The sequence below is a fragment of the Polyodon spathula genome, chromosome 6 (assembly GCF_017654505.1).
Source record: "Polyodon spathula isolate WHYD16114869_AA chromosome 6, ASM1765450v1, whole genome shotgun sequence".
Lineage (NCBI taxonomy): Eukaryota > Metazoa > Chordata > Actinopteri > Acipenseriformes > Polyodontidae > Polyodon > Polyodon spathula.
In genome coordinates this window covers 58229281-58256198 of record NC_054539.1, presented here as the reverse complement: position 1 = coordinate 58256198, position 26918 = coordinate 58229281, and the positions used below count along the sequence as shown (strand labels likewise).

The 26918-nt window shown below is 36.6% G+C and overlaps 2 protein-coding genes across 5 annotated transcripts; one reads left to right on the top strand and one right to left on the bottom strand.

Moving 5' to 3' along the window:
* Window positions 1-242: 242 nt before the first annotated feature.
* On the bottom strand, window positions 243-3534 carry LOC121317397 (actin-binding Rho-activating protein-like). Its single transcript, XM_041253281.1, has 2 exons — window positions 3383-3534; window positions 243-1950 (listed from the first exon to the last, which is right to left on the bottom strand). The coding sequence occupies exons 1-2, from the start codon at window positions 3505-3507 to the stop codon at window positions 1410-1412; spliced, it is 666 nt and encodes a 221-aa protein (XP_041109215.1). The 5' UTR covers window positions 3508-3534; the 3' UTR covers window positions 243-1409.
* Window positions 2504-25106, top strand: LOC121317395 (tRNA (guanine(10)-N2)-methyltransferase homolog). 4 transcript variants are annotated; one of them, XM_041253276.1, is made up of 13 exons: window positions 2504-2577; window positions 4941-5006; window positions 5233-5306; window positions 5428-5509; window positions 5597-5689; window positions 6389-6523; window positions 6762-6918; window positions 8159-8239; window positions 8426-8590; window positions 8680-8752; window positions 9404-9538; window positions 17316-17436; window positions 24286-24654. In XM_041253276.1, the coding sequence occupies exons 3-13, from the start codon at window positions 5284-5286 to the stop codon at window positions 24424-24426; spliced, it is 1206 nt and encodes a 401-aa protein (XP_041109210.1). In that variant the 5' UTR covers window positions 2504-2577; window positions 4941-5006; window positions 5233-5283; the 3' UTR covers window positions 24427-24654. The 4 variants fall into 4 exon arrangements, with proteins under 4 accessions (XP_041109210.1, XP_041109209.1, XP_041109208.1 ...); XM_041253274.1 differs by lacking the exon at window positions 2504-2577 and adding an exon at window positions 3644-3950 and having other exon boundaries at window positions 24286-24997; XM_041253278.1 differs by lacking the exon at window positions 2504-2577 and adding an exon at window positions 4028-4130.
* The last annotated feature ends 1812 nt before the right edge of the window (window positions 25107-26918 follow it).

Here is a 26918-nt window from a genome sequence, read left to right as displayed (position 1 = left end):
ATTACCTTTTGCTGTACTGTAGATTGTAAATGCATGTAACTAAATGTATTGCAAATGTATTTTCTTCAGAAAATACTGTCAGGTTATACAATGACTATACTAGTAAATTATTTTACAAATTAAAAAAAAAATCAAACCTTGGCATAAGCATTTTTTAAGTTTACTTTTTATTTTTATTGAATTTTGGAGCTTCAATGAATTGTGACAAATGCCATAATTAAGTCTGGTTCCTAAAGAATAAATAGTAATATGTAATAAAAATAATTACAACACAGCTTCACAAAGTCATTGGCCTGTAATTTATAAAACTGATTTTATTATGCTGATTTTACATGTGTGAATTAAAAAAACACACATACAAACTCTAGATTGATCAAATAGCTTCACATAAGTTTACAACAAATTAAAAAATAAATTAAATACATAATTTTAATGGCAACTGAGGCTAATACCTTAGCAAATAATGTAACACTACATTAAAATACAAACTATTGATTTGGCAATTTATTGAATACAGTGTAAAAAAACAAACTACAAATGCTGTATAAAATGCTGCAATGTTGTTGGAAAGGATGTTTTCTTCTGATTTCCCCCCCACTATTTTTCTATGAAATCTTTTTACAGATGCATAATCAGAAAATAAACGTTTTTTGATTCTCAAAACACTCCCATTGGCCAGGACCTAAGTGAAATGTCTGATTTAAAAAAAAAAAAGGACTAAAACTAGTTTATAAATATTGTGCACCGTAGAAAAAACTTTTTTTGGATTCATCTTTGGAGCTTTGCTGCTCCAAAACAGGTACGTTTGGGAGAGGGGTGTACCTGCAATATGACGCACACACTATTGTATAAATGGGCTGTACTCCACATAACTTAATTTGCATCCCTAATGTGCATTCAATTATACACAAGATGCACCTTTTGTAAGTCTGTTTCAATCACAATGGGATGGCAGACTCTGTAGAGGGCTGACAGTTCTGTTAGCGAGATGCACATGTTTCTACAGAACAATGATCATTAAACGTTCTTGAATATAAACAATGCAGACTAGCGTTGTCTTGTCTAACCACAGTGACGATAAAACAGAAGAGGTCAACTCCAGTCCTGGTGGGTAATTGTACTCCAAGCAGGTATAATGGGATAATTAACCTCTTTAGGACCTGGGCGGATGCTGAATTGATTCAATGAAACAGCTAAGAATATGATTTGCACAAAGAACTGAACTGGAAGGGCCAGGATTGCCCACCTATCCCTTAAATCATATTGACAGTGTTTTTTCAGGTGTGCTCTATGTGAGTTAAGACTGGGATCTGTCTACTCCCATGTTAATTAACGTGTTATAATGAAAAATCTGGATGCCTATGACTTTGATTGCTTTACCACCTACAATGCTATTGAATAAAAGTATTTCATTCCAGCAATGTAATAATCACATCATCATCTCTTCTCTGCCACAGCATCTCCCCCTCAAAGGAAATCCGCCCATGCTTTCTGGCCCTCAGGAGTACCCCTACAAGTTTATTAGAAATGGCCACATATCTCTCAAACAAAGGCCCAAATGCCACCCTGGTTTGCCCATCCCCTCCTGCTTCTCCAATGCTTTTAATGATCATACACAGTTCGTCCACCTCCTTCTCAAGGTGAGCTTGTGCTCTGTGCCCACTTTGCTGTGTTCTTGATCCCTCTCTGGGTCTTCCGTAGCCTTCCTCTCCTTTATGGAATTGCACAGTCATGGTCCTATTGTTACTGAAGGGATTGTGTTTCTGATACTCTGCGTGATTGTTAGCCCATTTCTGCCAGTTCTCTTTTAACCCTTCCACAGAGTTGCACTGATCCTCCTTTCTAATGCTTTCTTCATCATTTGCCTCCTTCTTCATTTCATTCTTGGTGGTATATTTCACTAATAAATGACGTTCATTCAAATGATCCAACAACGACATGGCTGTTATTCTGTAAAAACAGATTTAAAAAATACATTTTCAAATATAGTTTCCCGGTATGACAATTAGGGTTTACTGAATTGCTGTTCTTCACAAGTAATAACGTTTTCTAAGACATTTTCATTAACCCAGTGGTTGTCCACTTTGGTTCTAGGTGGTCATAAACAGTCCAGGTTTTATTTTATACCAGTTCCTAACTGCAGTTTCTTAATTTCTTTCCACTGCAAATAGATGTACGTGAGAAAGACGGGAGTCATTTAGATAGCAGCAATGATGCAGATAGCGAGGCTTCAGAGAGTGCCCTTCAAAGCAAACGTTAAATAGCAGCACTGTTGATTGTGACTGCAATGAATCCAGACTCAGCCTGAACAATAACCTGACTCAAACGCTGATCATGAGCCCCAATCAGGATGAACAAACAAACAGTGTGTCACACAATAGATTCAACCAAGGAAAAGCCCTTGACATACCGAAATCCTCAAATAGCCTTCCAGTCACCGTCCCATAGCTAAATACCCCGCCCCAAAGAGTACTCTGTCCAGTTTACGTCAGTATAGCTGTTAATGGGCATCAATAAGCTGCTGTGTGAGAACTGTACAGAAGTGTCAGAAAAAACAGAAAAGGACCAACACAACTGGTAAGTATTCTTTATATTTTTCTGATCATGTATTTATTCTTTCAACATGAAGTAACTGTACAGAAAGATCCACACCGAGGGACCACCCTCTTAGGGGATGAAGCAGCTGTTCAGTCTCTGAACTCTGCAAGTCTTTTTGATAAATACTCATTTCACAAATTCATTTTTGAAATATTGGTGCAATTACCCACTGTGCCACATAGACATTTTTTACATGTTAGGACTTTCTGCATGGGATTAGTTACATAGTGATTTCATGTTAACCAACATTCCAAAGTGTAATCATATATAAGTGAAATGATACGATCTGTAATATTGAATTTAAGCCATCAGTGGCAGAACGTGACAGTGTTTAAAGTTGTGATGCCAGTTCTTGCTCTGACAAGGTATCATAATACAACTCGAAGGGTGGTTGATACCTTAACATTTAAAACTTACGCAGACACTTAGTAAAGACTCTTGTTGCTTCTGATTATATTCTTCCTTAAAAACAACAGCTTTATGAGTTTGTAAGACTTTTTTTTTCCCTCATACAGTGTTGGTTGCGAAGCTCTGAAATGTGTTGCCATCTTATGTGCTACGCTGCCCATAATAGGTGCCCACTACCTCTCTAATCTATTTATTTTTAAGAAATACGCACACATATATTCCCATTCTTAACAGCAGGACCAAAAAATAATAAAAAAACTAAACTAAAAAAAAAAAAAAAAAAAAAAACATAATGCATAAACAACACGACTATGTCAAATTCTATATTTCGAATATGTCCATTGCATTTGTCTTGAATTGTCTTGTACTTGCTTACCTTGACACATGTAGTGTTTCGGCTGGGTGCAATATATTCTGCACAACTGGACACTGCTGCTCTTGCACTGTACATGGACGGTGCTTTCTGACCTGCTGTGGCAGTGTGCTTAGCGGGATTGACATACAAAGCAACCAGTCACATCTCTAGCAGTAAACAAAGCTACACCCAACTGCCTTTCCTGTACAAATCAGTCATACGCATTCAGAGCTCCTTAAACTAGGGGTTAGGGAGAAACCGCCTCTGCGATTCATGTCTTATGTTTAAAACTGCGCTGATGGAGGGTAGTTTTAATACGATGTTTACAGTTATAAATTAAACAAAACTTTTTTTTTTTGTTTTTTTGTACATATTGTAAGATTGAATGATTAGATTTTTCTGTGTTTAGTCCAAAATTGTGCTAACTGGTAGCTGTGAGTTTTTCACTAGGAACTGTTATGACCACAGTGGTTGTTTCTCGTCGGTTGATGTTCTCTTTTGAGAAGTAAAGATGGCGCTGCCTTGTAGCCGAGCGTGTAGGAAATATTTATTGCATTTAGCTCAAGAAAATATTGAATTCAGGTTGCCGGTATGTACGGAGTAATATCTACTTTTATTTAAATTGTTCTTATGATGATTCATTCGCAGAGGGATTCTGAAAAACAAACAAACAAACAAACAAAAAAAAAAAAAAAACAGCTCGATAACATCTACATCAGACTTGGTGTGCTACTGTGTAGGACTCTTGTACTGTCTCTGCTCTGGACTAGTACGTAATGTTTGTTGTTGTTCTAAAGCAAATGCCGATAGTCATTTTTATTTTGTATTTTATTTTTTAAAATTATTTCCGTGGTATTAAGTTCCAGTAGGGACAGATGTTACAATGTCTTATATCATAAGGATATATATATTATATATATAGATATATATACTATTATATATAATACTATATAATATATATATATATATATTATCGAGTACTTATGAATAACCCAATTGGATTGACGCCTTTTCTCAAAGCAAATTTTCTACTATATTTTTTGTTTATATAAAAAGTTAAATATATTTCTGGACTTAAGACCTGAAGGGCAAACGTTACGCAATAGGGTGTACCCAACACCTGTTGGATTTCAAACCAAAAATCAAAGCCATGGCCATTTATTTTAAACATCCTGTCACCTTGTGTGGGTGAAACCAAGGCGGTTCTAAAATCACACATCTGAGTTTTTTTTTTTTTTTTGTGTTTTTTTTTTTGTGTGTTTTGTTTTCTTTTATCAGAATGTTATACATAGGTATTTGCTGGAACACAATTGACTTGAGTTAAAGTACACTTTTCTAGTCCCAACACTAAACACAATCCTTACCTTATTCCATGACCAGAATTGTAATGTTTACATACAGTGCATCTGTAATGTACCTGTGCAAACCTTGGAAGGGTTATTGTTTTCATGATTATGTGTGATGTTGTATCCAGATCTGGTCTGTGTACATTATACACATGATAAAAAAAGTGTATTTCTTTAAATCAGGCTTAAAGCATTAACAGTATTTGACTGTAGTACTTTTCTTTGAATTGCAGGAAATCAAATCATTACTTGCTCTCAATGGGGGACAATTTACGCCTGAGGAGAACTTTAATGAAAAGGTTATTTGCATTTCTAACCTGATTGTTTAACAGATTATTGTATGCGAAAAGACTTTTTGTTTGATAAAGTTTAAAATGTATTTTTGGCCATAGGAAATCCGAAGCAGTACTGTAATTTGTGTAAAGCAGTTTGTAATACAAATACATGTTTACTTGATCAAAGCTGGTAAAATATGCATGTCATGTGATTATTAACATATAATAACAATAATACATTTATTTTTAGTCTCCATTCTGGGTCCTGAATATTCCTTCTGAAGAAATAGCACAAGGAATAATGAAACGAACAGTGTGTGCAAAGTAGGTAGCCATTCTCTGTATGTAAAGTACCATGTTTTAAAGTATGATAACATTTTAAAAATCATCATACAGTACATTACAGTTGATATGCTAATAAAATCCCATCCCTTTGACAATGCAGATCTCTGTTTGAATTATGGGGTCAGGGAAGAACGCAAGAGGATTTGCAAGCATCCTTAAACAGCTACCCAATGGAAAATATGGTATGTGAAACAAACTGAAGACACATTTTTTTTTTAAATATAATGTTTTCTAAAGTGACCGATTATACTAATCATATTTCCCATTAGGTTCCTTATCTTAAACCAGACTCGACATACAAGATCAATGTTTACACCTTCAACAAAACAGTTACTCATCTAGACAGAATAAAGAGAATAGATGTAAGTTTTTATTATTTTTTTTTTTTAACTATTTCTGTACCAGAATTAATATTTCAATCCAATGTCTATTTGCGTTACAGAGCCTGCAGCAACTGCTAAGATATTTCCACAAATAGCTTTCACTTTACTGCAGAAATATATTTTGTTGAAAGGCAAGAAGAGCAATCTTTTAGTCTTTTTCTGAGGAATGCGTTGGAACACAAAGTATTGACTGCAAGCATTTCTACGAAGGTGTACACGATTGATTACTTTATTCCTTGATTATTTGATTACATATATTGACTTAATATATATAGTAAAGTCTTTAGTTTTAATGTCTTACATTATTTTGTTTTTATTTTTAGTAGGCTGAGAGGAGATGACCTTTTTTGTTAGTTGACTGTCCGTCAGAAAGTCAGATGTGTCTGTACTGGAATATTTCTAAAGCATTATTGTTATTTTTAGTTGCTAAAAGAAACCTGTTGATTTATAATTTCCATCTTCCTCTCTCCACTTTTGTCTGTTTGACTTAGTTTCTTTTTTAAAGATACGTATTCCTTATTGTACAGCATGTGCCTTTCCACAAAACAGATAATCTGTCAAAGTAGGATCTGAAGCATTCAAGCATGTTATTAATACTCCACATTAATATGCTGATAGCTAATGAGATACTTTTATAAACAAGTTATTTTTATTTTGTTTCTTTGCTTCTTGCCCAAGGCTCTGGAGTTTTTGCCGTTCCAAGGAAAAGTAAACCTAAAGAACCCCGAGAATGTTTTTTGTCTGCTAGAAGACTATGGCTCTGATCCCAATAGCATTCCTGAACAACCGGTTCACATTTACTTTGGGAGATGGGTAGGTATTGTAATGGATGTTGTGCATTCATTCAGTATTTTGAACACTAGATCTTTTCAATACAAACAGCAAGATACAGCCATGCAAGTGCAATACAGTATACTGCCACCAGTAGTCTTTGTGTGCCAGGATATATAAGTATTGGTGGTGTAGATTTAACCATATACGTAGAATATTATCATTGAGTCATTTACACTGTGCAGTATACACTGTCTGTTTTTTTTTTTTTTTTTTTTAGCTCGCAGATGGTCAGAGGGAATTAATAAGGTCCTACAGTGTGAAGAAGAGACATTTCATTGGAAACACTAGCATGGATGCTGGCCTGTCCTTTATAATGGCAAACCATTGCAAAGTAAAAGCAAACGACTTGGTGTTTGATCCTTTTGTAGGAACAGGTGATCACTCAATAAATACATTCTTCATCCAGCTAAGAACATGGTTCGGTAAAGTGTTGTATGGGCTTAAAATACATAATTTTTGTTTACTGTATGTTAAGGTTTCCTCTGCTTTACATTTCTGATAAATCCCAGAAAGACATTACATCTTTGACGTATTTCCTCTGATCAGTTTGAAGAGTTGTGTAGCTTTAAAGTGTCCCTCTGGAAACAAATGAATTCTTTAATAATAATGCAATTGTGTTTGTTTTTGAAATGTGTTTCCCAGAATACATATTCTCTAGCAGCATTCAAGTAATAGCAAAGTACCTGTAATAGATATCCTTTAATATCCATTTTGAATGTAGTTTAAAATAATTGCAGTGTTGTGTACTGCTGGTCCCATGAATCGTTTACATTTCTATTGTACTTTGTAGTTCAATCATTATTTTGGTGCGATCTAGCCAGTGTCATCCTTTTTAGTTCATGTTTGAGTTTGTGGTAGAAATACCAATGTCAAACTGCTAAAAATAGCAAATTTGTGCTGTGTTGGTGAGAAATGAAAGATTCCAAAAACGTACATGATGTAAATAAGTAATAGTATTCTGTTCTGTATTCACATGCTTGTTCCTTAACCCAGCTGTTACTTGCTGTTTTACAACATTAAGATAAGATCCTGTTCTCAAAACTGGAGGTAAACTTTGCACTGCTGCGAACAGAACAAAAATCAGGCCTATTGGGGTATATTCAGTTCACTAAATGGTGGCATCATTGTAAAGATCATTAAAACATGCACAGCTGTTTAATTTGTTATAAACATGGTACGCTAGAGGACTAAGCTGTTATTTCCAATCATTTGGTTGTGTCACAGACTCCAGGCCAGTGTCTTGGTTTCGGAGTTTGGAAATGCTGTTGCTCACTGCTTAGAATGTGCACTCCAGATGTACTTGTTTGTAGACTGAATCAGTGCAGAAGCATTCTTTTGAAAAACCAGGGTGTGTGTGTACTATATGTCTTTGTCCGGTGTCTTTAAGTGTACTGTATGAGTCATTTATGTTAATTCAGCCAAGATTCAGAAAGCTGGTGGCTAGACATATGCAGGTTATGGGATTCATGGATAAATCAATTGTTTAACAAACTTTAATGAACACCTTAATTCAGAGTTAACCACACATCAAGGTCCATTTCTCTAATGGGAATTAGTTGTATTGTTAATTGGTCTGCACTTTGTAAGATTCACTGTTTTTGTTTGTCTCCCCAGGTAGTCTCCTTGTTGCTTGTTCACATTTTGGCTGCTATGTATGTGGTACAGACATTGATTACAACACAATTCATGGAATAGGTATGATTTGAAGAAATGCATGAATACAAGTTGAACAACCGATTATTCTTGGACTGGTCAGGAACGAAAGTGCTTGTGCTCACTTTCCCCCGAAATAGTAAAATGTCTTAAGAACACTCATAGGCTCCAACAGGGGGTTAAAATGCTAATTAAAAGCCTTTTTTCAACACCTAATCTGTTTTTAAGGAAAGGCAAGTAGGAAAGACCAGAAGTGGCGGGGTCCTGATGAAAATATTCGTGCCAACCTCCGGCAGTATGGTGCAGAGAAATCCTACATCGATGTGCTGGTGTCTGATGCTTCAAAGACAATATGGAGACCCAGGGAGCTGTTTGATGCAATCATCACAGATCGTAAGCTAGTTTCATTAAATCAAATCAGTAAACATGTGGAATCAGAAATACAGGTATTCAGAAACATAATTTGTTTTTATTCCGTTCAGCTCCTTATGGTATACGAGAATCCACAAGAAAGACAGGCTCCCAGAAAGAAATCATTAAGCCTGCAGAGGAATGGTATGTTAAACACATGCTTTACTACAGCAAGTTTCTGGATAATGTTCCATAAACTGCAGAGGTCTGATTTTAAAATTGAGACAAGTAAGAGTATTTATTCAAAATCCAATTACCAGCTTTTTATAATCAAGATTTTTTTCTTCCAGCACATAGATTTATCCCTATAAAAAACTCCTAACATCAGACATCACACAGTCGCCATATGCAATTAAAACCCCCAGGTTTACTTTACTGCAAACATGGAGGACCCTATTTTGAAACTAGTACAAAGGTATATTTTATCAGAAGAATAAAACAATTTAACAGAGTAAAACAAGCAAGAAACAATTTAACATTGACCTGGTGCATTGCTGAACGTCTAAAATGTACTGTTACTACAGAGTACTCTTTGGACCCTTTACTGGGGTGAAACAATGTAAATGAGAAGAAATATTAGACTTGCAGCACAGAGCCCCGTTCATTCCACATCATCACAAAGCTCTGTACATCAAAGATTATGGGGGTAACCAGTGTTCAAAATGTTCATAGCATGCAATGGGCTCATTAGTGTGTTGCTGAGTTAGATTAGAGCACATAATCTGTTCATGTTTTTTGCTGGTTTATTTTTTTCACCTGTATATTTACCAGTTATCCACCTTCTTTATTTTGCAGCAGTGGAGAAAATCATGTTCCAGTGTCTATGGCCTATCACCTCAGCGATATCTTCACAGACTTGTTGAATTTTGCTGCAAAGCATCTTGTCATGGGAGGAAGATTGGTCTATTGGCTCCCAGTGTACAGACCTGAGTAAGAACCCTTCACCTTCATATTGATTGTTATGAAATGAAGACAGTTTTAAGGTGGTGCTAGTTTACTGAGCAGTACAGCAGAAGAGAAATAATATTAATTTTGTTGTTATTATTATGCGCATAAACCATGTTACAAAAATAACCTCTTGGTTGAGAAATTGGGGATGAAATCTAAAAAAAGCATAACGTCTACAGCTAGAGCCAATGTGTAGTAGTGTAATTCCGGCTTTAACCACTAGAGGGCATGCACATACTGATCGGTAGAACCAAGTAGAACGCACTGTGCTGAGAACAGTATGCACAGCCCTGCTGTAATGCTAGTATTCCAGTTTATATTGTATTTTCTCAATATGCCTTCATTTTGCAAAGCGACAGCAGACAAAAACCCACCAGGCTTGTTCTAAAGTCAAGACAGACAGCTCATCTATGTACAGTACTGTTGCAAATTGAAGACATACAGCATTGGTTTTCAACCTTTTTTTAAAACTGTACCCCTTCTGTCTGAAGTTGTCAGCTTGAGTACTGTTTCCTGTTTCCGCTCTACTGAATGGTACCACAGTTGCAATGGAAGGCCTACCAGAAATCCAAACAATAATTATTAAAACTTGTAATTATGCACAGAATCAAAAGACAGTATTTGGGAATAATTTAGAAAAAACATGTATCTGCTTGCTATTCGTCAAAATTGTAAATAATCTAAAAAACACATGCCTACAAGTGGTTGATAATTTTAAAACTATACTAACCTTTGATCTGCTAAACAAATGAAATTTGTGGTTTAGTGGTAGTAGTAAACAGTGGTTTAGAAATTATATATTACCGTTAAATCCATTTAAAATAATGATTTTCTTTTTTTTATTTTGGAGTCATCCTGTGTACCCCCATTTGCCCCTTAGAAGTACCCCTGGTTGAAAACAGAAATATACACGGGCTTGGATGGAGAACATGGTTAGAATACAGACCTGGACCGGTTAAGAGTATTCTCCATTCTGAATCTGAAAGCATTGCAGAACTGTGTGCTTCTAAAAAGACATTGCTTCAGTGTCTGACTGGTCCTGTGTTATCAAGATGGTGAGGGGGGAAACTCCTGTTGGGGCAAATGGGGTAATGGTTCTCATCCAGTGAAAGCTTTCCCTCGCAGTTCTGCGAGGCATTTTGTCAAGTTTATACTTATGTTCAGAATTTGGCGTCCAGAATTAGAAATGTAGGTTGGTCTGATTTCTCCTGCTCCTAGTTACTCTGTCTGTCAAGTATAAACACCTACAAATAAGAAAACAAGACATAAAACTGGAGGAAAAGATTTTGTTGTTGTAAGGCCAATTTATGATTGAATAATTTTTGACTGACAGAAATGTAGGTTTCACCAAGCTAGGGTATTCATTTTCAGCAAAGCTGTGTGTGCTTTAATGCTGGAAGACAGGAGATGTGTCTTGTGCAAAGAAGATAACATCTCACGCTGAAAGACAACGTAAAGAACTGAAGCAGTTTGCTTGAAATCTGATAGAGAAGTCACGGTGGGTCCAAATTCCTTTAATTCTTTGTGCCACCCTATAGCTGAGTGGGGAGCCTGAAATAGAACAAAACAGGACCCTGCCTATGTCTAGAATGAGTCATTCTTATAGAATGTTTTATTGGTGGTACCGCGATCGGATAAATGGTTTTCCTTTTTATAGCTATGGTTCCTTAAGCTATTCCTGTCCAGAGTCATGTTAGGAAGTATTTTGTGTGGTAAGGATATGTGGGTTTACATTATGCCGATAGCCACATCAGTTTGTTGTACAGCAGGAGCTAATTTAATCCCTATTCTGTATTTTAACTTACTGCTTTCTTGAGAAATGGTTGTGATGCAAGATAACTTATTTCATGTTGATGTCTAGGTAATGTTATCCCTGGAAATTATCATGCTTTAGTTAACCTTGTAAGCATTTACCTGTCCCCCTGCAACAAGGATGCAATGACTATAACAGAAAATGATATACAAAGTGATTCTAAACAACAAGAATACATTGTAGCTGCACTATCAGATCCCTACAGTTGCTTTAGGAAAGCCACACACGTAAAATGTGAAGCATAATGTGTTTCCGCTGTGAAAAATGTGTTCTCTTTTCCCCTTTCCAGTATTTAAGAACTAGTTGTTTTAGGGTGAAATGCTTTAATATAACGTTTTGTTCATTTTAGTGAAAGGAAGACCTTGAAAAATTATTCTCAAAAGCCAGTAAATAGGAATTATGTAATATGATTTGTATGTTTGGGATATAAAATCCTGAATTTGATGCCAAATACGGTTAATTTCTGTACAAGCCTGTACAAGAGAATCATTCTGAGTCTTTCATTTATGACGTTTTGGGTCCTGTCCAGGAACACAATTACAGAGCTTAGATATTGTAAAATATACTCTCTTGGTGACCTTGCATTGAGTAATCCTTAAGTTTTCATTCTCAGTAATACTGTGATAATGTAGCCTGGATTGTTAACATGAATTATCAGGAATATTTATCCCCACATTTCTCAGCGTAGAGGAAAGGCTGTGGGTAGACTGAACTGCTTTTGAAAAATATGGGGTCCTCTGCTAGTATTAACCCTTAAAAAACTAAAGTTAAAATGTCCTGTTTTATATTCTGTTTTTAAACTTTCTTATGCTGCCCCATATTTAAATCATGTCAGGTTATTTAAAAATATATAAGTTGACATCTGTGTTATTATGTACGTTTTGTAATCATATTTTTCAAGAATTCATTTTTGTGTGGTTGTCTCCCATGCTACATAAACTAATGGGTAGTTCAAAAATCTTTGAAACAGACTTTAAAGTTCTTAGTATAGAAAGTTTTCAGGATGTTATCAATGAAAAGGAAAAATACAGGTATGTTATTTAAACAGTTGTAACTCAGTGACATGTAACGCTACGTTACTCAGAACCCTGCTACGCACACTTTAATCTTTCATTAACTCAGAAAACTGTGGTTTCATTTTAACGCCACCAGAGGGAGTCTTTCTCCATGAAAACAAACAATTTAGCAAACTAGATTGGTGGTATATCTGCAGATTAGCGCATAGCAACAGTTTGTTTGTAAACAGTGGCTTTTGCTAAAGCATTTTGCATTATGGTGCAGCGCTTTTTAATTATGCACGTCAGAGCTTGTATGATTTTTATTATGTGCTGTAAAGCCATTCAAAACCATTTGGCTTATTTGTCTCAACATTTAGTAGTTATATTGGACACATGCAGCATTAAGCAAACTAACCAAAGATGATGCAAGACAATTTGGTTATCTAATTAAAATAGTTTAGATAATGTTTGGTTTGCTGCACCTCTTACCAGATTTTATTCTAAATGCATGTGGGGCTTTTTAGGCCTGTAAAATGTTATAGTGGCTTTTGATCTTGAAGTGCTTGACACCATTTATTCTTTCCAGCCACTGATGTTTCATTTCCGTCTAATCTAGTAAAATAAACCAAATTGTTATTTGTAAGTGTGTATTGCAGTTTCAAAATGAGCTGAAATGGCTAGTTATTTATTTATATAAAAAGGTCTGAATATAGTACAGTTGAAGACACATTTCTGCAGCTTTATAAATAAGTTCTAATGACAATTAATGATGATTTTAAAGAATGCTTAATTTCAAGGTCATATAAAATGTGGGTGATTTAATAAACTGAACTTGTCTGCTGTAGCTAAACATAATTTTGAACTTTTTACATTATATTCTTTTGATGGCACAACACAGCACATTGACTACAGTTAATGTATTTTCTGCAGTTTAGGGCTGCGGGTTATTAATACATATGGCAAAATGCAGACTATTAGCCATTGCAGTACCTAATACATTCTATGATAGAAATTAGAAAGTGTAATTCCCGCAATCATCAGCACTGTTCAGAGATGGCAGTGCCGGTTTTCAACAGAAAATACTAATTCATGGTACTGTAATGCTGTAATGGGGGAGGGTCAATTGACTGTTCTCAGCACTCTTAAATGAATTTGATTGCTGTAAAGTATGTTGGGGTTGTCCACTATATACCAACTTGGTATCCACTAAGAAACCAGTTTCCAAAAATATCAGCACCCTTACAACTTTTATTGCACCATCATCTTCCAGTAATGGGCCCTATGTCAAGTCAGAGATGTAAATACCATTTACAGTGAGTATAGTTGAGCTGGTCTGCAGTAATAATTGGGATGCCTAATTAAGCTCAGGTGTGACGACAACAGCTCACATTGCCTTGCATTTCCATCGGTTTATCATCATTAATATCATTATAACAAAAAAAGAGAATGTGCAAGCCTGGTAAAATCCACATTAGACGAGGCATTGAGAGGAGGTCAGCTGGCTGCATCTAGATTGATCTACACAGTGTTGTCTCATGATCTCACTTCCCAGGTTGAACTAATGTCAGACACTGACCTCCCCTTGTGGCCCCCACCATGATAGAAATGTAATATTACCCAGCTGTTGACTGTTTAACACCAGGTAAGAATGATCTATGCAGGGTAGCCCTCTAGGCTCCATGTTGTGGAAGCCCCCACTTGATGTTTTTCAGTAAACCCCATATACCAGATGCATTGCTAATCAGAATTGTGAATGAGCCCTCCTTCAGTTAGATCGTACAGGGTCAAAGCCAGTGGACTATTCCCTGCATCTATTTCAAGGTATTACCATAAGAACTTTAAATAATGGAGAGATTCAGCAGGTGTTTTTACTACAGTGCGTACTGAAAAATGACATGTGACATCACAGTATAGGTAAATATACAGGTCTTAGCATCTGGTATGCCTGTAAAGTGGAGAAGGCAAAACGCTTGTCTAGTTGACTTACTTTCTAATAGTTTTACATTAACTTGATAATTTTTTTTATTAGGTATATATTTATAGGGCTTATTCATAAAGCTTTAACTCAGAGTCATTTGAGGTCTTGAAAGCTATTATGAATGTGTTGTCTGGAGGTCATCATACCCGCACTGTGCCACAATTGTTTTGTTGTTTTTTGGGGGGGGTTTTGTAAGAAAGCTTTACAGTTTTAATGTTCATGTTTTGATAAATGTTTAGCAATGGGCAGCTTGTTACTGATATGTTCCTGTTATTCTAATAGTCCCTGCATGCCAGCTTTGGGTCAGTGCAAATTAGAGCAAAACATGTATTTCTGCTGGTGATTTGGAGAGCTATGAAGCCTGTCTGGAAACTGAGGTTTTGTTGACTCGCATGTGCCTACAGCTGGCCTAGAACTGTAGGATTGAGACATAATTATAATATTTTTTAAACCCAATAAACATAATTTTGATCTTTTCTTTTAACATCATGTAATCAAACTACAAAATGATATCACAAAATAGAATAGTAGTACAGTATTTTATGTTCGATTTCAAAATGCCACATTTTTCTATTTTTTTCCTTTAAAATTGTGGAAAACTGCAAAGTAGTATGTAAGTCAATATGTTAACATAATATTATTCAGCAGGGTTCATTTGACTTTATGAAGCAAAATTAAAGTGATGCTTTTGGCCATTTTCCTGTCAAAATTGACAGTAAATTTTAATGGAAATGTACTCCAAATTCCAGATAAGCGTTCACATAGGCAGGCAGTTTCTGCTCCATTTTAAAGATTATTCATTACCTGTATTAACACATGATACCATTATGCTTTTTTTAAAATATATAATCAGAACCAGATTTTACTGACATTATGGGTACCAGTCGTAGCTTTGTAGTTAATTGAGAAGTCAATCCAGTGACAAAATTGCAATATTACATTTCTTTTGAGTCTTTTAACCTGCCCACTATACTTTAATGTACTTAAATATGCAATAATTTGGCACTACTTTTAGTGTTTTATTACCTATGCTCCTAGTATAATTTTTTAAAGTGGACTTCAAAAGGCAGTGTGGTCCAGTGGTTAAAGACAGGGCTTGTAACCTGTATCCCAGCTCAGCCACTGACTGACCCTGAGCAAGTCACTTAACCTCCTTGAGCTCCATCTAATGTCCTATTCTAAGTGACTGCATGTAATGCACAGTTCACAGCCTACCTCTGTAAAGTGCTTTGTGATGGTGGTCCACTATGAAAGGTGCTATATAAAGATATTATTATTATTATTATTATATTGTGTGACCCTGAGTAAGTCACTTAACCTCCTTGTGCTCCGTCTTTGGACTGAGATGTTGTTACAAGTGACTGCAGCTGATGCATAGATCACACACCCTAGTCTCGTATCTTATAAAGCGCTTTGTGATGGTGGTCCACTATGAAAGGCGCTATATAAAAATTAAGATTTATTATTAAAATAAAGATTATTATTACTATGCACTAAATTGTCTGACCGGTTATGTCAGGAAACTATAACAAAAATGAAGCCCACAATGAACTAGAAACAGGTGGCAAACAGGGTTTCTATGAAATGTTTTTTTTTTTTTTTCCGCTAATGTATTTTATATTACCATTTTCTCACTTTTTAAATACAATCATTTTGTTGCAATTCCGGGAAACAGCAGTGAAACGGCATGTTAGGGTAAACTTGTACATGTATTCTCACTGTGCAGCAGAGTACTAAACTAATGCAGATGACAAAGTTTCTTTGGTTTGACTACTGGAAAGAAAGTAGACCACACATATATGAATGGCCAGACAGCTAAAATATAATTGTAGTCAAAAACTAAAATAACATTTGCACATAAACTGCTGTTACGGAACAACCACTGTGTCTTTCAAGAACTTTTCTGAATTATCTACAGGTGCTGTGTCGGCCATTAATGCTCAAGTCATTTCAATGTAGACTCTTACTTTTTCCGTTCTCATTAATGGTTGTATTAAAGTTGTGGCTACTGCAGGCCTGTGTAAAATGAGTTGGGATGCCCTGAATACAATTCCTAGTTGACATATCAGCTCGCCTATTAGGAAAATTGAAAGGTCACCGTGTTTTTTGTCTGAATGCCATACAAGACTAAAAAAAGTGGACGTGTTTATTATTTTTTGACAGTTGTTTGTGTTTGGAAAAACAAATGAAGTCTTTCCAAAAGTCCACAAAACAACATTCAATGTACAGTCATATTGTTCAGCCCACAAATACTGGTGAAGACCACGTATTCTAATATGTATTGTTAAAATGCACTACCCTGAATTTTGACCTTTTTTTGGTTGCAGAATGCATATAAAATGACCAAATCTTAATGAATTGTCAGTAATTTACTTTAGACATGTTAAATGATTGAGAAAATGGGAAAAAAAAATCTATCTTAATTATTTTTAAAGACTTTCCTTAACCCTACCTTAAGAGGAATTGTAACCAAGACTAGTGGACTGCACCTCCTACCTACAAATAAAAGCCACATTATAGTTATTTTACTGTGCTATTGAGTGTTTTCTGTTTTCAAGGCCTGCTGTACAAGTACTCCAACCAGGTTGTTTAACCAGTGGTTGTTCCACATCCCGTGGAGAGGTCACTCATTTTCCTTTTTATTTTTCTGTCCTCTTCGCTGTCACGTTATGTAAAAGTTGTAAAGCACCTAATTAAACTCTCCCCCTTTTCCTATTCAGTTCGAGGTTCAAGAAGCCATTTCCAATAACACTATAGTGTAAACCATGTTGTGTTTTAACAGCAGTCACTTCTGCAGCCCTTACAGTAATAATGTTTTGAAAGGACATGCTAAATTTCTATCAGAAATGTTTTACAAAGCAATAAAATTAGTTGGCTTGGCCACATGAAATGACCCTCCCACCTCCCCAAAATAAGGAAAATTAGGTGTATGTTCTTGAAAATACAGTTTGCGTATTCTTTGCCTTACAGATACAGTGAAGAAATCATTCCCAAGCACCCGTGCCTAAAACTTATTAGCAACTGTGAGCAGACACTCTCCAGTCATACAGCCAGGCGCTTGATAACAATGGAAAAACTGAAGACGTTTGAGGTAAGTGTTTATGCAACTGCACAATCTTAAATGTTTACCTGCATATATTTTATATGTATACATTAACACAAAAATGTTAATGCATTAAAATTGTGTACTGTATATAATTAGTACAGACACATATAAGAAAGCCATTGGTAACAGGGTGTGGATCTTCTGTGTGCAGACAGACAGCACTCATTTGATGAGTCTGTAAAGTGTTAAATGATTCTGGACAGACACTGTTCTTTAGTGATTCCTTTCTGGGGGGGGAGGGGGTGAAGCAGATGATAAAATAAGAACAAGTATGTTGAGAAGAAGCTTTCTGTATCAGTAATGGATTTGTACCAGGTTCGTGCATCTGTGCACTCACTGAGCTTTACCATTCAGAGTAGTGTTATGCTGGCAGTAACTTGGCGCTTGGCAGTGGAGCTATCCCAGCTCAAATGATCTGTTGCCTAACTTGCTAGTTCTTGTGCAAGCTTGGCAGTCCACAGGACCAAAGGCAAAGCAGGGGGGTGTGATCTTACTCAGACCCAACCCTAAATAAAAAGCCTCTAGTTAACATAGCGCACACCTCCCATCGGCAGCTTTCTAAAACAGAAGTGTGGTGAAATGTAAAAATATGTCTACACACAAAAACCCTAGAAGAATGTGCCCATGACCATAGGGATTTCGTTGTGGAAGACAGCAAAAGAAAGAAGGTACAACTTAAGTGTGCAAGTACTGTTGAGTTACTATACATATTTTGACAGAAAAAAAACAAATGTTCAAGCATTTTGGAAAGTAACCGAAAAAATTAATTCCATACAGTATATCAGAAACGAAAGCCCCCCCCCCAAAAAAAATGATTTACATAATACTCAGAAATAGTCCTGAAAAATACAAAGAATAAAAACCGAAAAACAGAAGCCCTAATTATAATGTACTGTATTTTGTTTGTGGGATTATTTTGTTTACTCATTTTTATAATGTAAATATAAACACATATTAAGCTGTTCGATTTGTAGTAAATGTGTAAGTTACTGGTTGAAACTAATAAAACAGAATTGTAAAAATGATTAAAAATAATCAAAATGAATTGCAATTCTATAGTGTTATTAATATCATGGGCTTCCCCCTGTCCACAGTTATCCTCCTGATATATTCCTAATAAAAGTGTGAAAAGATCAAATGCAGGTGTTTTTTTGTTTTTGTAGCTACTGTTTTTCAGCTGAAATAGATGGCTGTACTACAGTTCAAGTTGCAAGTTTAAGCTTTAAAACAAAATACACTGAATTGCCTTTCAGCTGCACCTAGGCCCAGCATGTCAGCACAGGATAATATTTAGCTTTCAAAAAAAGTTTTACCTGAAGAGATTTCTTTCCTGTTTACAATTTGTCTGGTGTCCGATTAAATGTATGACATTTGCTAAGATGTTAAATCAGAGTGGCAGTGATTTGGAGTGTCAAGGGTTAGTTGATGTAAAGCTTTGATCTGGCTCTTGTGGCTTATACTTACCATTTTAGGTTTCATGTACTGTTTGCTTTGCAAACAGCTGTCACCAAAGAGGATGTAAATGGTTTGAGGTTAATACCAGTTGGTTACATGAGGTCGTCATGTCTTGCTCAGGTTAGTGTCCCTAGCCTCGTCGTTCTATTTTTAAGCCGATTTGTTTTTTCATGTTTGTTGTACGAGTGTTAGTTTGCCCCTCTAGAAATTCTAGTAACGACTGGTGACTTTGCAATTGAACACAATTTTTTAGTTTCTTATTGCATAGCTTGTATGTAAAAAAAAAAAAAAAAAACACACCAAAAAAAAAAAAAAAAACCCATCTATGTAAACTTCTTACATTGTAGGGAACTGAACCCCGTAGCCTAGAATTTACAATAGTCATTTGTGGACAGGACGTATATTTAAAATATTTAGAATTTTTATAATAATTAATAATCAGACATAATTTATTATTATTATTATATTATAGTAAATGTTACAATGTTAAAGACAAGTTCTATAGGATTAATTTGTCTAGATTCCTGGACCTGATGACTCCGGAGCCGGGCCACGGGTCGTGGCAAGTTACATGTACTGTTTAACCATTCTGGCAAAATTATTAGCAATGCACAAACTCGGAAACAAAAAACACTGCAAGGGTTATAACAAAATCAAGAGTTTATTATGTTGGTCAGGATAAGTGCACCACGCTGGATTTTACCACAGCATTCATCACAGCTGATTACAATTGACACGAATAACTTTGCAGACACATATTTGGCAATCATTTAAATCAATGTATTTTAACATTCTAGTTTCAAATACATATCTGTATACGTAGCACAATATCAGCAATCCTTGTACAAAACAAGGCAAAAATTATGATTTTTACACAGTTTTATACCACTTCAAGGGAGAGAGAGCACCCTTCAAATCAGCACTTCCCTAAGTAGCAGCACAGATTTCTCTCTACCCAGAATGCACTTTTAATGCGCGATTAAATTGTAAAAAAAAAAAAAAAAAAAATATATATATATATGAGACGCTAGTTGAGAAATCAACTAATTAACCCGGCTAATTGACACATTAGCTTGTAGCCCTAATATATATATCTATCTGTCTATCTCTCTATCTGTTGGTGCTGTCTGTCAGGGGTGCTTGTGGCTTGTGTGCAGAGCTCAGAGTGAGTTCTCCCCTGTTTTCTTTCCTTCCTTTTATGTATTTATTTATTTATTTATTATGTTTATAGGTATTAAAAAATCAGATTGAGTTGGGTGTTTTATAAGCTGACGGCCGCTATGGCCAAAACCAGAGGGGCGGGATCACTAGGGGATCATGTCCCAATTTTGAAAATATATGTGCAAATATCAGGTCAGCTTCACAAATGAGTAAAGCTATTGTGTGTTTATGAATGATGAAGGTTTGGTGCAGAGGATAGTTAAAGAGGGATTAAGGATAGATGGGGCTCTGGTTTTTGTTTTGCTGCTTGCAGTCCCTGCTCAAAAAATAACAATTTGAAATATTCCACCGTTTCTGAGCAATGAGCTCATTGTTAGAGAGTTGAGCAGACACGGACAGATTATGTGAAGAATCTCAATGATCCCTCTAGGCTGTAAATCTCCTTAATTGATTCATATCGTTTCATTCAGGAGACAGCTTTGTGTGCTGCTGGACGATATTAATGAAGCTATAAACATCATACTAAAGTTTTGAGTAGATGGGAGTGAATACGTTGTGTTTGTGTCTTCTGAATTAATGAAACACTTTCAGTGTGATCGTGAAGGGCATAAAGCAAAAAACTGTAAGCAAGGTTAAGGGGAAAACAGCACTGCAGAGGAAGGGATCTTAGGGGAGAGCAATCCTGCTGAAGGTACTGCAGACGCCCGGTCAGGGAGTTGAGCCGGCAGATAATATGGCTGAGGATATAGGAGCTGAAGGGGAAAACAGCAAGGACAGTGAGCCTCGGGCTGGAGGAGCCAAAAGAATATCCTGGTCAGGCATTGGCCAGATTACATTGATTTTATAGTTTTAAACACCAGTTAAACTTAGTTACACATTGTTCTATTTATCCAGTTGGTTTTTCAGATCATAGTGTGGTCAATCTGGAAATTATTATTCCCTCACCAAGAGTGTATAAATCTTACTGACATTTTAACACAATACTGTTACAAGATGCACAATTGTTTTACCTTTTTTTGAAAAAGATGGAGGGGGCAAAAACATGCCTTTTCTTCACTAAGGAAGTGGTGGGAGGTGGCAAAATTGCAGTTGAAGTTCTTTTGTCAACAATACTCGGAACACGCTACACAGAGAACTGCCATAGTCATGACAGAGCTGGAGGAGGACATCACTGGACTGCACAGAGATCTGAAGTATTGCTATGATAACAAGCTGTTTGAAAGCTTGAAAACTAAAAAACAAACAAACAAAAAAAACGATTGACTGATCTGTTGGATGCATGGGTACAGGGGGCCCTGGTGCACTCCAGGTTTCAAAATATTTTACAGGTGGATGCCTCAGCTCAGTTTTTTGGGGGGTTGGAGAAAAAGGCAGCTCAGCGTAAGATAATCCATTGTCTAAAAACCCCGACTGGACAGGAGATGAGGGAGCCTGAGGCAATCCAGAGGCATGCTGTGGCTTTCTTCTCAGACTGGTACACGGCACAGGCTGTAGAGGAGTCCCAGGAGACCTGGCAGTTCCTCAAGGGTCTGGCCAGGTTCCTGAAGAGGACAAGGTGCGGCTCGAAGGAGGTCTAACTTTCCAAGATCTCAGTGAGGCTCTAAAGGGACTCAAATGGAAAAGCGTCTGTTGAGGTCTTTAAGGCACTCTGGTCTCGTATGGGGCAGGGGGGGGGAACCTTTTTGAAGTCTTCGAGGAAAGTATACAGCAAAACGATGCCTTTGAGCTGCAGGCACCAAAAAAGAGATATACTGTATGTAACTTGAAGAATTGGTGTCCTGTAAGCTTCCTTTTGCTCCGATTTTATAAAATTTTGTCTAAGGCATTGGCCAACCGCATGCGTACTCTCATGGACCTCATGGTTCACCCCAATCAGTCATATTGTGTGCCCAACAGATCGATCTTTGATAAGGTGTTTTTAATTCCCAGTCTGATAGCAGCCACTTCTTTGGTTTTAAAGCTGGTCTCAAGTCAGTGGTGCACTATGCAGATGACAAAGCCGTGATTGTGACAAATAGTCAGGATGTTAAGGTTTTCAGTTACTGCCAGGGTATTTAAGAAAGTGTCATCTGCTTGTGTCAATTGGGCTAAAAGCAACGCTTTTTTGATGGAGGGGATTGGGAGGGTAGCAGACCGGCAGATTTATTGGGGAACTGCAGTGGAACCGGAGGGTGTTTCGGCATCTCTGAGTTTTTTTTGTTTGTTTGTTTGTTTTTTTTAGTCTCTGTTGGTTAACATGGGGGTTACAAAGATTGGTCATTTAATAGATCTAGAAAACAGAGTGGAAGGGTACAGGCGCTTTGGCCTGAGTTAGAGGTCAGATCAGTGCGCTTTATCTGCTTTTTTTTAATGCAGCTGCGAGCTTTGGTAGCAGGAGCAGGTTTGGGGGTCCTGATTGAGCTTTTTTCTGGGACTGTTACTCCAGGAACAGAGCCTCCATTGTTTTGAGCTGCAGGCTGGGCCAACAGTAGACCAAAGCTGTAATCAACAAGGGCATTCCCTGTGCTTTGGAACTCTGGGGTTTTTGTTTCTGCTCTTAAGAACAAAATGACCTATACAGGCTTTGTGTGAAAGTCACTCACTACAAAACCCTTAGAGGATTGTCAGACACACACTGGAGGGGGGAGGATGGCTGTAGAGGAGGCTATAGTTCTGGCTTGGAGGGCACTGTGTAAGCCACCACTTAAGAAAAAAGTTGGGGATTTACAATGTAGAGTGCTACACACCAGAGTACCAACAAACTCCTTTATGGTGATTATTAAGCCAGGAGTTGAAGACAATTGCCCCTACTTTTTGCAGAGAGAGACTGTTTAATTGTTTGATTTACTGTCCCAGACAGCAGCCACTGTTTGGGTTTCTGGTAGATATGTTTAAGGGCCTTCAGGTAGATTTTTGTGAAACTCTTTATTTTTGGGGTGAGGTACTTCAAAAGGGCAAAGAATAAGTGCAACTGGCAAACTTTTTAGTGGGGCAAGCCAAACCAGAAATTATTACAGGTGATCGTGGCATCCAGACTCAAGATGGAGTTTGCCTATTATAAACTCATCTGATCAGATTGAAGTGTTCCAGGAGGTGTGGGGAATAGAGGGGGAGCTGAGGATGGGATGGTAGATGTATTTTTTTGAAGGGCTTATGTTGTCTTTCTATTTTTTGTATTTATTCATTAGAGAATTTAATTAATGAAAAAGATAATGTTTTAATAGGATTACTGATTATGATTGTGAAATGTAAAGTTTTATATGACAAAATTGATGAAGGTTATTTAAAAATGTACTATCTATCCATCTCTATCTATCTCTTTTTTTAAAGATAATTTTGTCCCTGGTGGTTTTTAATTTGTTTTATGAGGTAATAAACATCTTAAATGTACTACTGTTTAGTTTCAGCATCTGTTATATATTAACTATTTTTGGTTATTTTTAATGCAAAATATAACTAAATAGACAGCAAAGATATGAGAAGATTATTACTGTCTTTTTCTTTACAGCCACTTGGTTTTAAAGTGTGGGTACAAAACCATTTGGTTTTATACTGAATAATATGTATTACGTATTTTAGATTATATTTAGATTATATATTATATTTTTGGTTAGAGTGACACTGAACCAGTGGAAAGTGACAAATTATTTGCTGGTACTTTAAGACAAATGACCTCCGTATGAGTGACGTTTTTTAACAACTATCCGGTTAGCCTGATAGTTGGTATTAAATGTTCTTGTTGTTAGCAAAGGACAATGCATGGAAAGCCAGTAAAATCCCTCGTAAAACCAAATCCGGTTTCACAGTGCACACCCTGGTGTCAGCTGTAAAACTATCATTACATTCCCTTGTGCGAAATTTTTATTTGCTTTTACTCAAGGCCAAAATAACCAGATATGTTTATTTTCTACATTTATAACGAGGCAAAAAAAGGCACCAACTACTTTTAATATTTTGGATACATTTCATAGAGTCTGGCTTCCACTGACACATGGAACATATTTGGGGGGGGTAGCTAAAAAAAAAAAAAAAAGGAGAAAAATCTTGTTAGTTTAGAGTGGTGTTTGCTTTAGAAAAGTAATGGTTCTCCTTCTGTACCGCCTCACTCAAGCACCTTGTATTTTTCCTTTCTGATTTTAAATGATTGTTTCTGAATTTCTGTTTATTGTGATCATGCAGACTAAAGTAGGGGCTCCCCGTTTCATACTAAACTATTGTCAAATTGTGTCTTTTCTGCAGGAGAAGGATGAGCTTGCACACCTTATAGATTCTAAGTTAAGTCCATACCAAGGTCACAATTCCTTCCGGGAGAAGTACTTCAGCGGCGTCACAAAGAAGATTGCTAAAGAAGAGGCAAATAACACTAAAAATAAAGACTGAATCATGGATTTTAAATTTATTCTGAGCAGCATAGAATATTATGGACAGAATATGAACCCCTGTCATGTTCCTAATTTTTATGTTTTTTTTGTTTTTTGTTTTTTTTTAATATGATATGTTTTTGTTTTTTTTTAAACAATGAAAGCTGTGTGAATATTTTAAGACACTTAACCACAATACTTTTAAAATACAGTATTCACATAAGTTTTTCTTCTGGCATTTATGTTTGTGTGTGTGTGTGTGTGTGTACCAATTTTTGTGATTTTTTGAAGTCCTGGTTTGTGGTTTGTCACAAAAAAAGTTTCTACAGTTGATCTGATGTAGGTCCTTCATTGCATTTATGCACTGGCAAGAGCCAAGACTGGCACTGTTGCACATTAGTATATGTCTATATGTGGAGGAATCTGGACTCATGCTTTTGTATTCTGTGTTGCCAGTGTATTTCGTGAGATGTGTTCAAGTGGGGGTAGAGTTAGTACAATGTTTCATGACAGTGAAAGCCAAATAACAAATGAGCCCTAAAAAGCAGGGATGAACACAGGCAAACTCCTGGAGGCTCATAATGTTATTTTTTTTGGCTGTATCAGTGAAAATCTCCCTTTTATTCATTCAGGTTTAATTACAAAAATGATTACCTATGTTTTGCAATGCTGGATTCTAATAGGGAATGTTTGTCTGCTGAATATCATCTGTTCGCTTTCACACACACAAAACAAACTGTTCGTAGTTCTCCAGATGTTCTGCAGTATTTTATTCCATGGGACTGATCATGACAAACCGCAGCTTATGGGCTGATGCATTTCTCTGCTCCTCGCTTTGTATTCTCTTGCCAAGGTTTACTTCTTCTGGAGCTACATTCAAGGAGATTCACAGTTCCTTGCAGCTTGATCAAATGATCATTTGATTCCTCAGCACTGAAATCCATTGAGATTCTAGCGCTTTCAAACATTGGTCTTATTAATACGTGGTGGGAGCTCAGACACTGATTAGCACAGACATTTCAGCTGTTTATCTTGATTTTAAATATACCCCTACGTACTTGGGGAGGTCTGTGAAAGATATCTTTCACATAGTGGTGTAATCTGACACGGTTCAGATTACATTTCAACCACTAGTTCAGTGGTTTTCCAACTTTTTAAGCCCCGTACCCCCTTCCATATAATCTAGTCTACCGCTTACCCCCATCTGACTTTAGGGTCATAATTAGGGATTTCGTGGAAATCTGGAAATTGAGGCATCACGGGACTGCGGGAGAAAGGATTTAATGGCAATAGAGAGACAGCCAATCAGTGTACAGTGCAAAATTCTAATTGAAGCCTTTAGTTTTGCTGCGCTAACGTTTTTTTAAGAAATCAATGAATTTGAAGGCGGGAGAGAATAATGAGCAGTTTAGAAGGAGAAGTTGTGGAAGGCTTGTTAATGTCACCGCCACCCAAAAAGAAAACTAAACATCAACATCTTAAATTATTTTTCTCTTCACAGCAAAACAAAAACAGTGAGTCTGCAAAAACTGGCGACAGCACAATTTCGAGAAACAGAATTGCCAGTCGAGAGAACAGAGGAGACTGGTGGTTGTTCAAAATGTATACCATCTCAACCCGAACCTAAAAAATGTGACTACTCAAAACTAAAACGATGGATGGAAAATTAAGAGCCGCAAGGCCGCTACTTTGACCCAAAGTGGTTTGGTGAGTTTAAGTGGGTGAGACCATGCAAGAGAAACTTTCTCTGCTCACAAAGGTAGTAAACTACACAGACATTTGGTCAGCTAGATTCTGACATTTTCTGAATTGCATGACAGGTGTCACATCGTAATGTAGGGAACATCCGAACATAGCAGAACTAATGAGTAATGAGTTAAATGCTGTTCAGATCAAAAGACAAAATGGATTCTTGAAAACTATCACAACTATAAAAACCCTAGCAAGACAATGAATGTCTTATCTGTAGTCACAACGATGTGGAAAGCTAGTTAATGCAGTTTCTGTTACTTAGAGCTGAGGATGACGAATCTCTGAAACAGTTCTAAAAGATAATAGGTATCTGTCTCATGAAACAACTCATGAGCTACTTTCGTTAGGCAATGAGGCTCTCAGGGGTCTGATTCAGGAAGTGTCATCATTCAGTGATTTTTTTTTTTTTTTTTTTCTCAATCATAGCTGACAAAATTAGAGTTATTTCTGGCCATGAGCAGTTTGCAATTTGCTTGTGTTATGCAAATGACAAATTTGAAATTGATAGATTGAATTGGTTTTGTTGATGTGCCTGAAACAATCGCTTCCTCGCTGACTTCAGGTGTTGAAGATGTGTTGATCAGATGCAATTTAGACATTAAAAACTGTAGTGGGTAGGTCTATGATGGTGCTGTGAATATGAGCGGCCACATCAGTGGAGTCGCTACACGCATTAAAGAAAAAGTTCCCAATGCCCTCAGTGTTCACTACCAGAATCACAACTTGTAGCTTTGTGTACAAGACGTGGCCCAACAAGGG

Excerpts from the sequence above, each read along its gene's own strand:
- LOC121317397 (XM_041253281.1), bottom strand. The coding sequence starts at position 3,507 with ATGTCAATCCCGCTAAGCACACTGCCACAGCAGGTCAGAAAGCACCGT. Across the intron at positions 1,951-3,382 it reads GAAACACTACATGTGTCAAG|AATAACAGCCATGTCGTTGT; the intron begins GTAAGCAAGTAC and ends CTGTTTTTACAG.
- LOC121317395 (XM_041253274.1), top strand. The coding sequence starts at position 3,873 with ATGGCGCTGCCTTGTAGCCGAGCGTGTAGGAAATATTTATTGCATTTA. Across the intron at positions 5,510-5,596 it reads GCTACCCAATGGAAAATATG|GTTCCTTATCTTAAACCAGA; the intron begins GTATGTGAAACA and ends ATTTCCCATTAG. Across the intron at positions 6,919-8,158 it reads TGATCCTTTTGTAGGAACAG|GTAGTCTCCTTGTTGCTTGT; the intron begins GTGATCACTCAA and ends TTGTCTCCCCAG.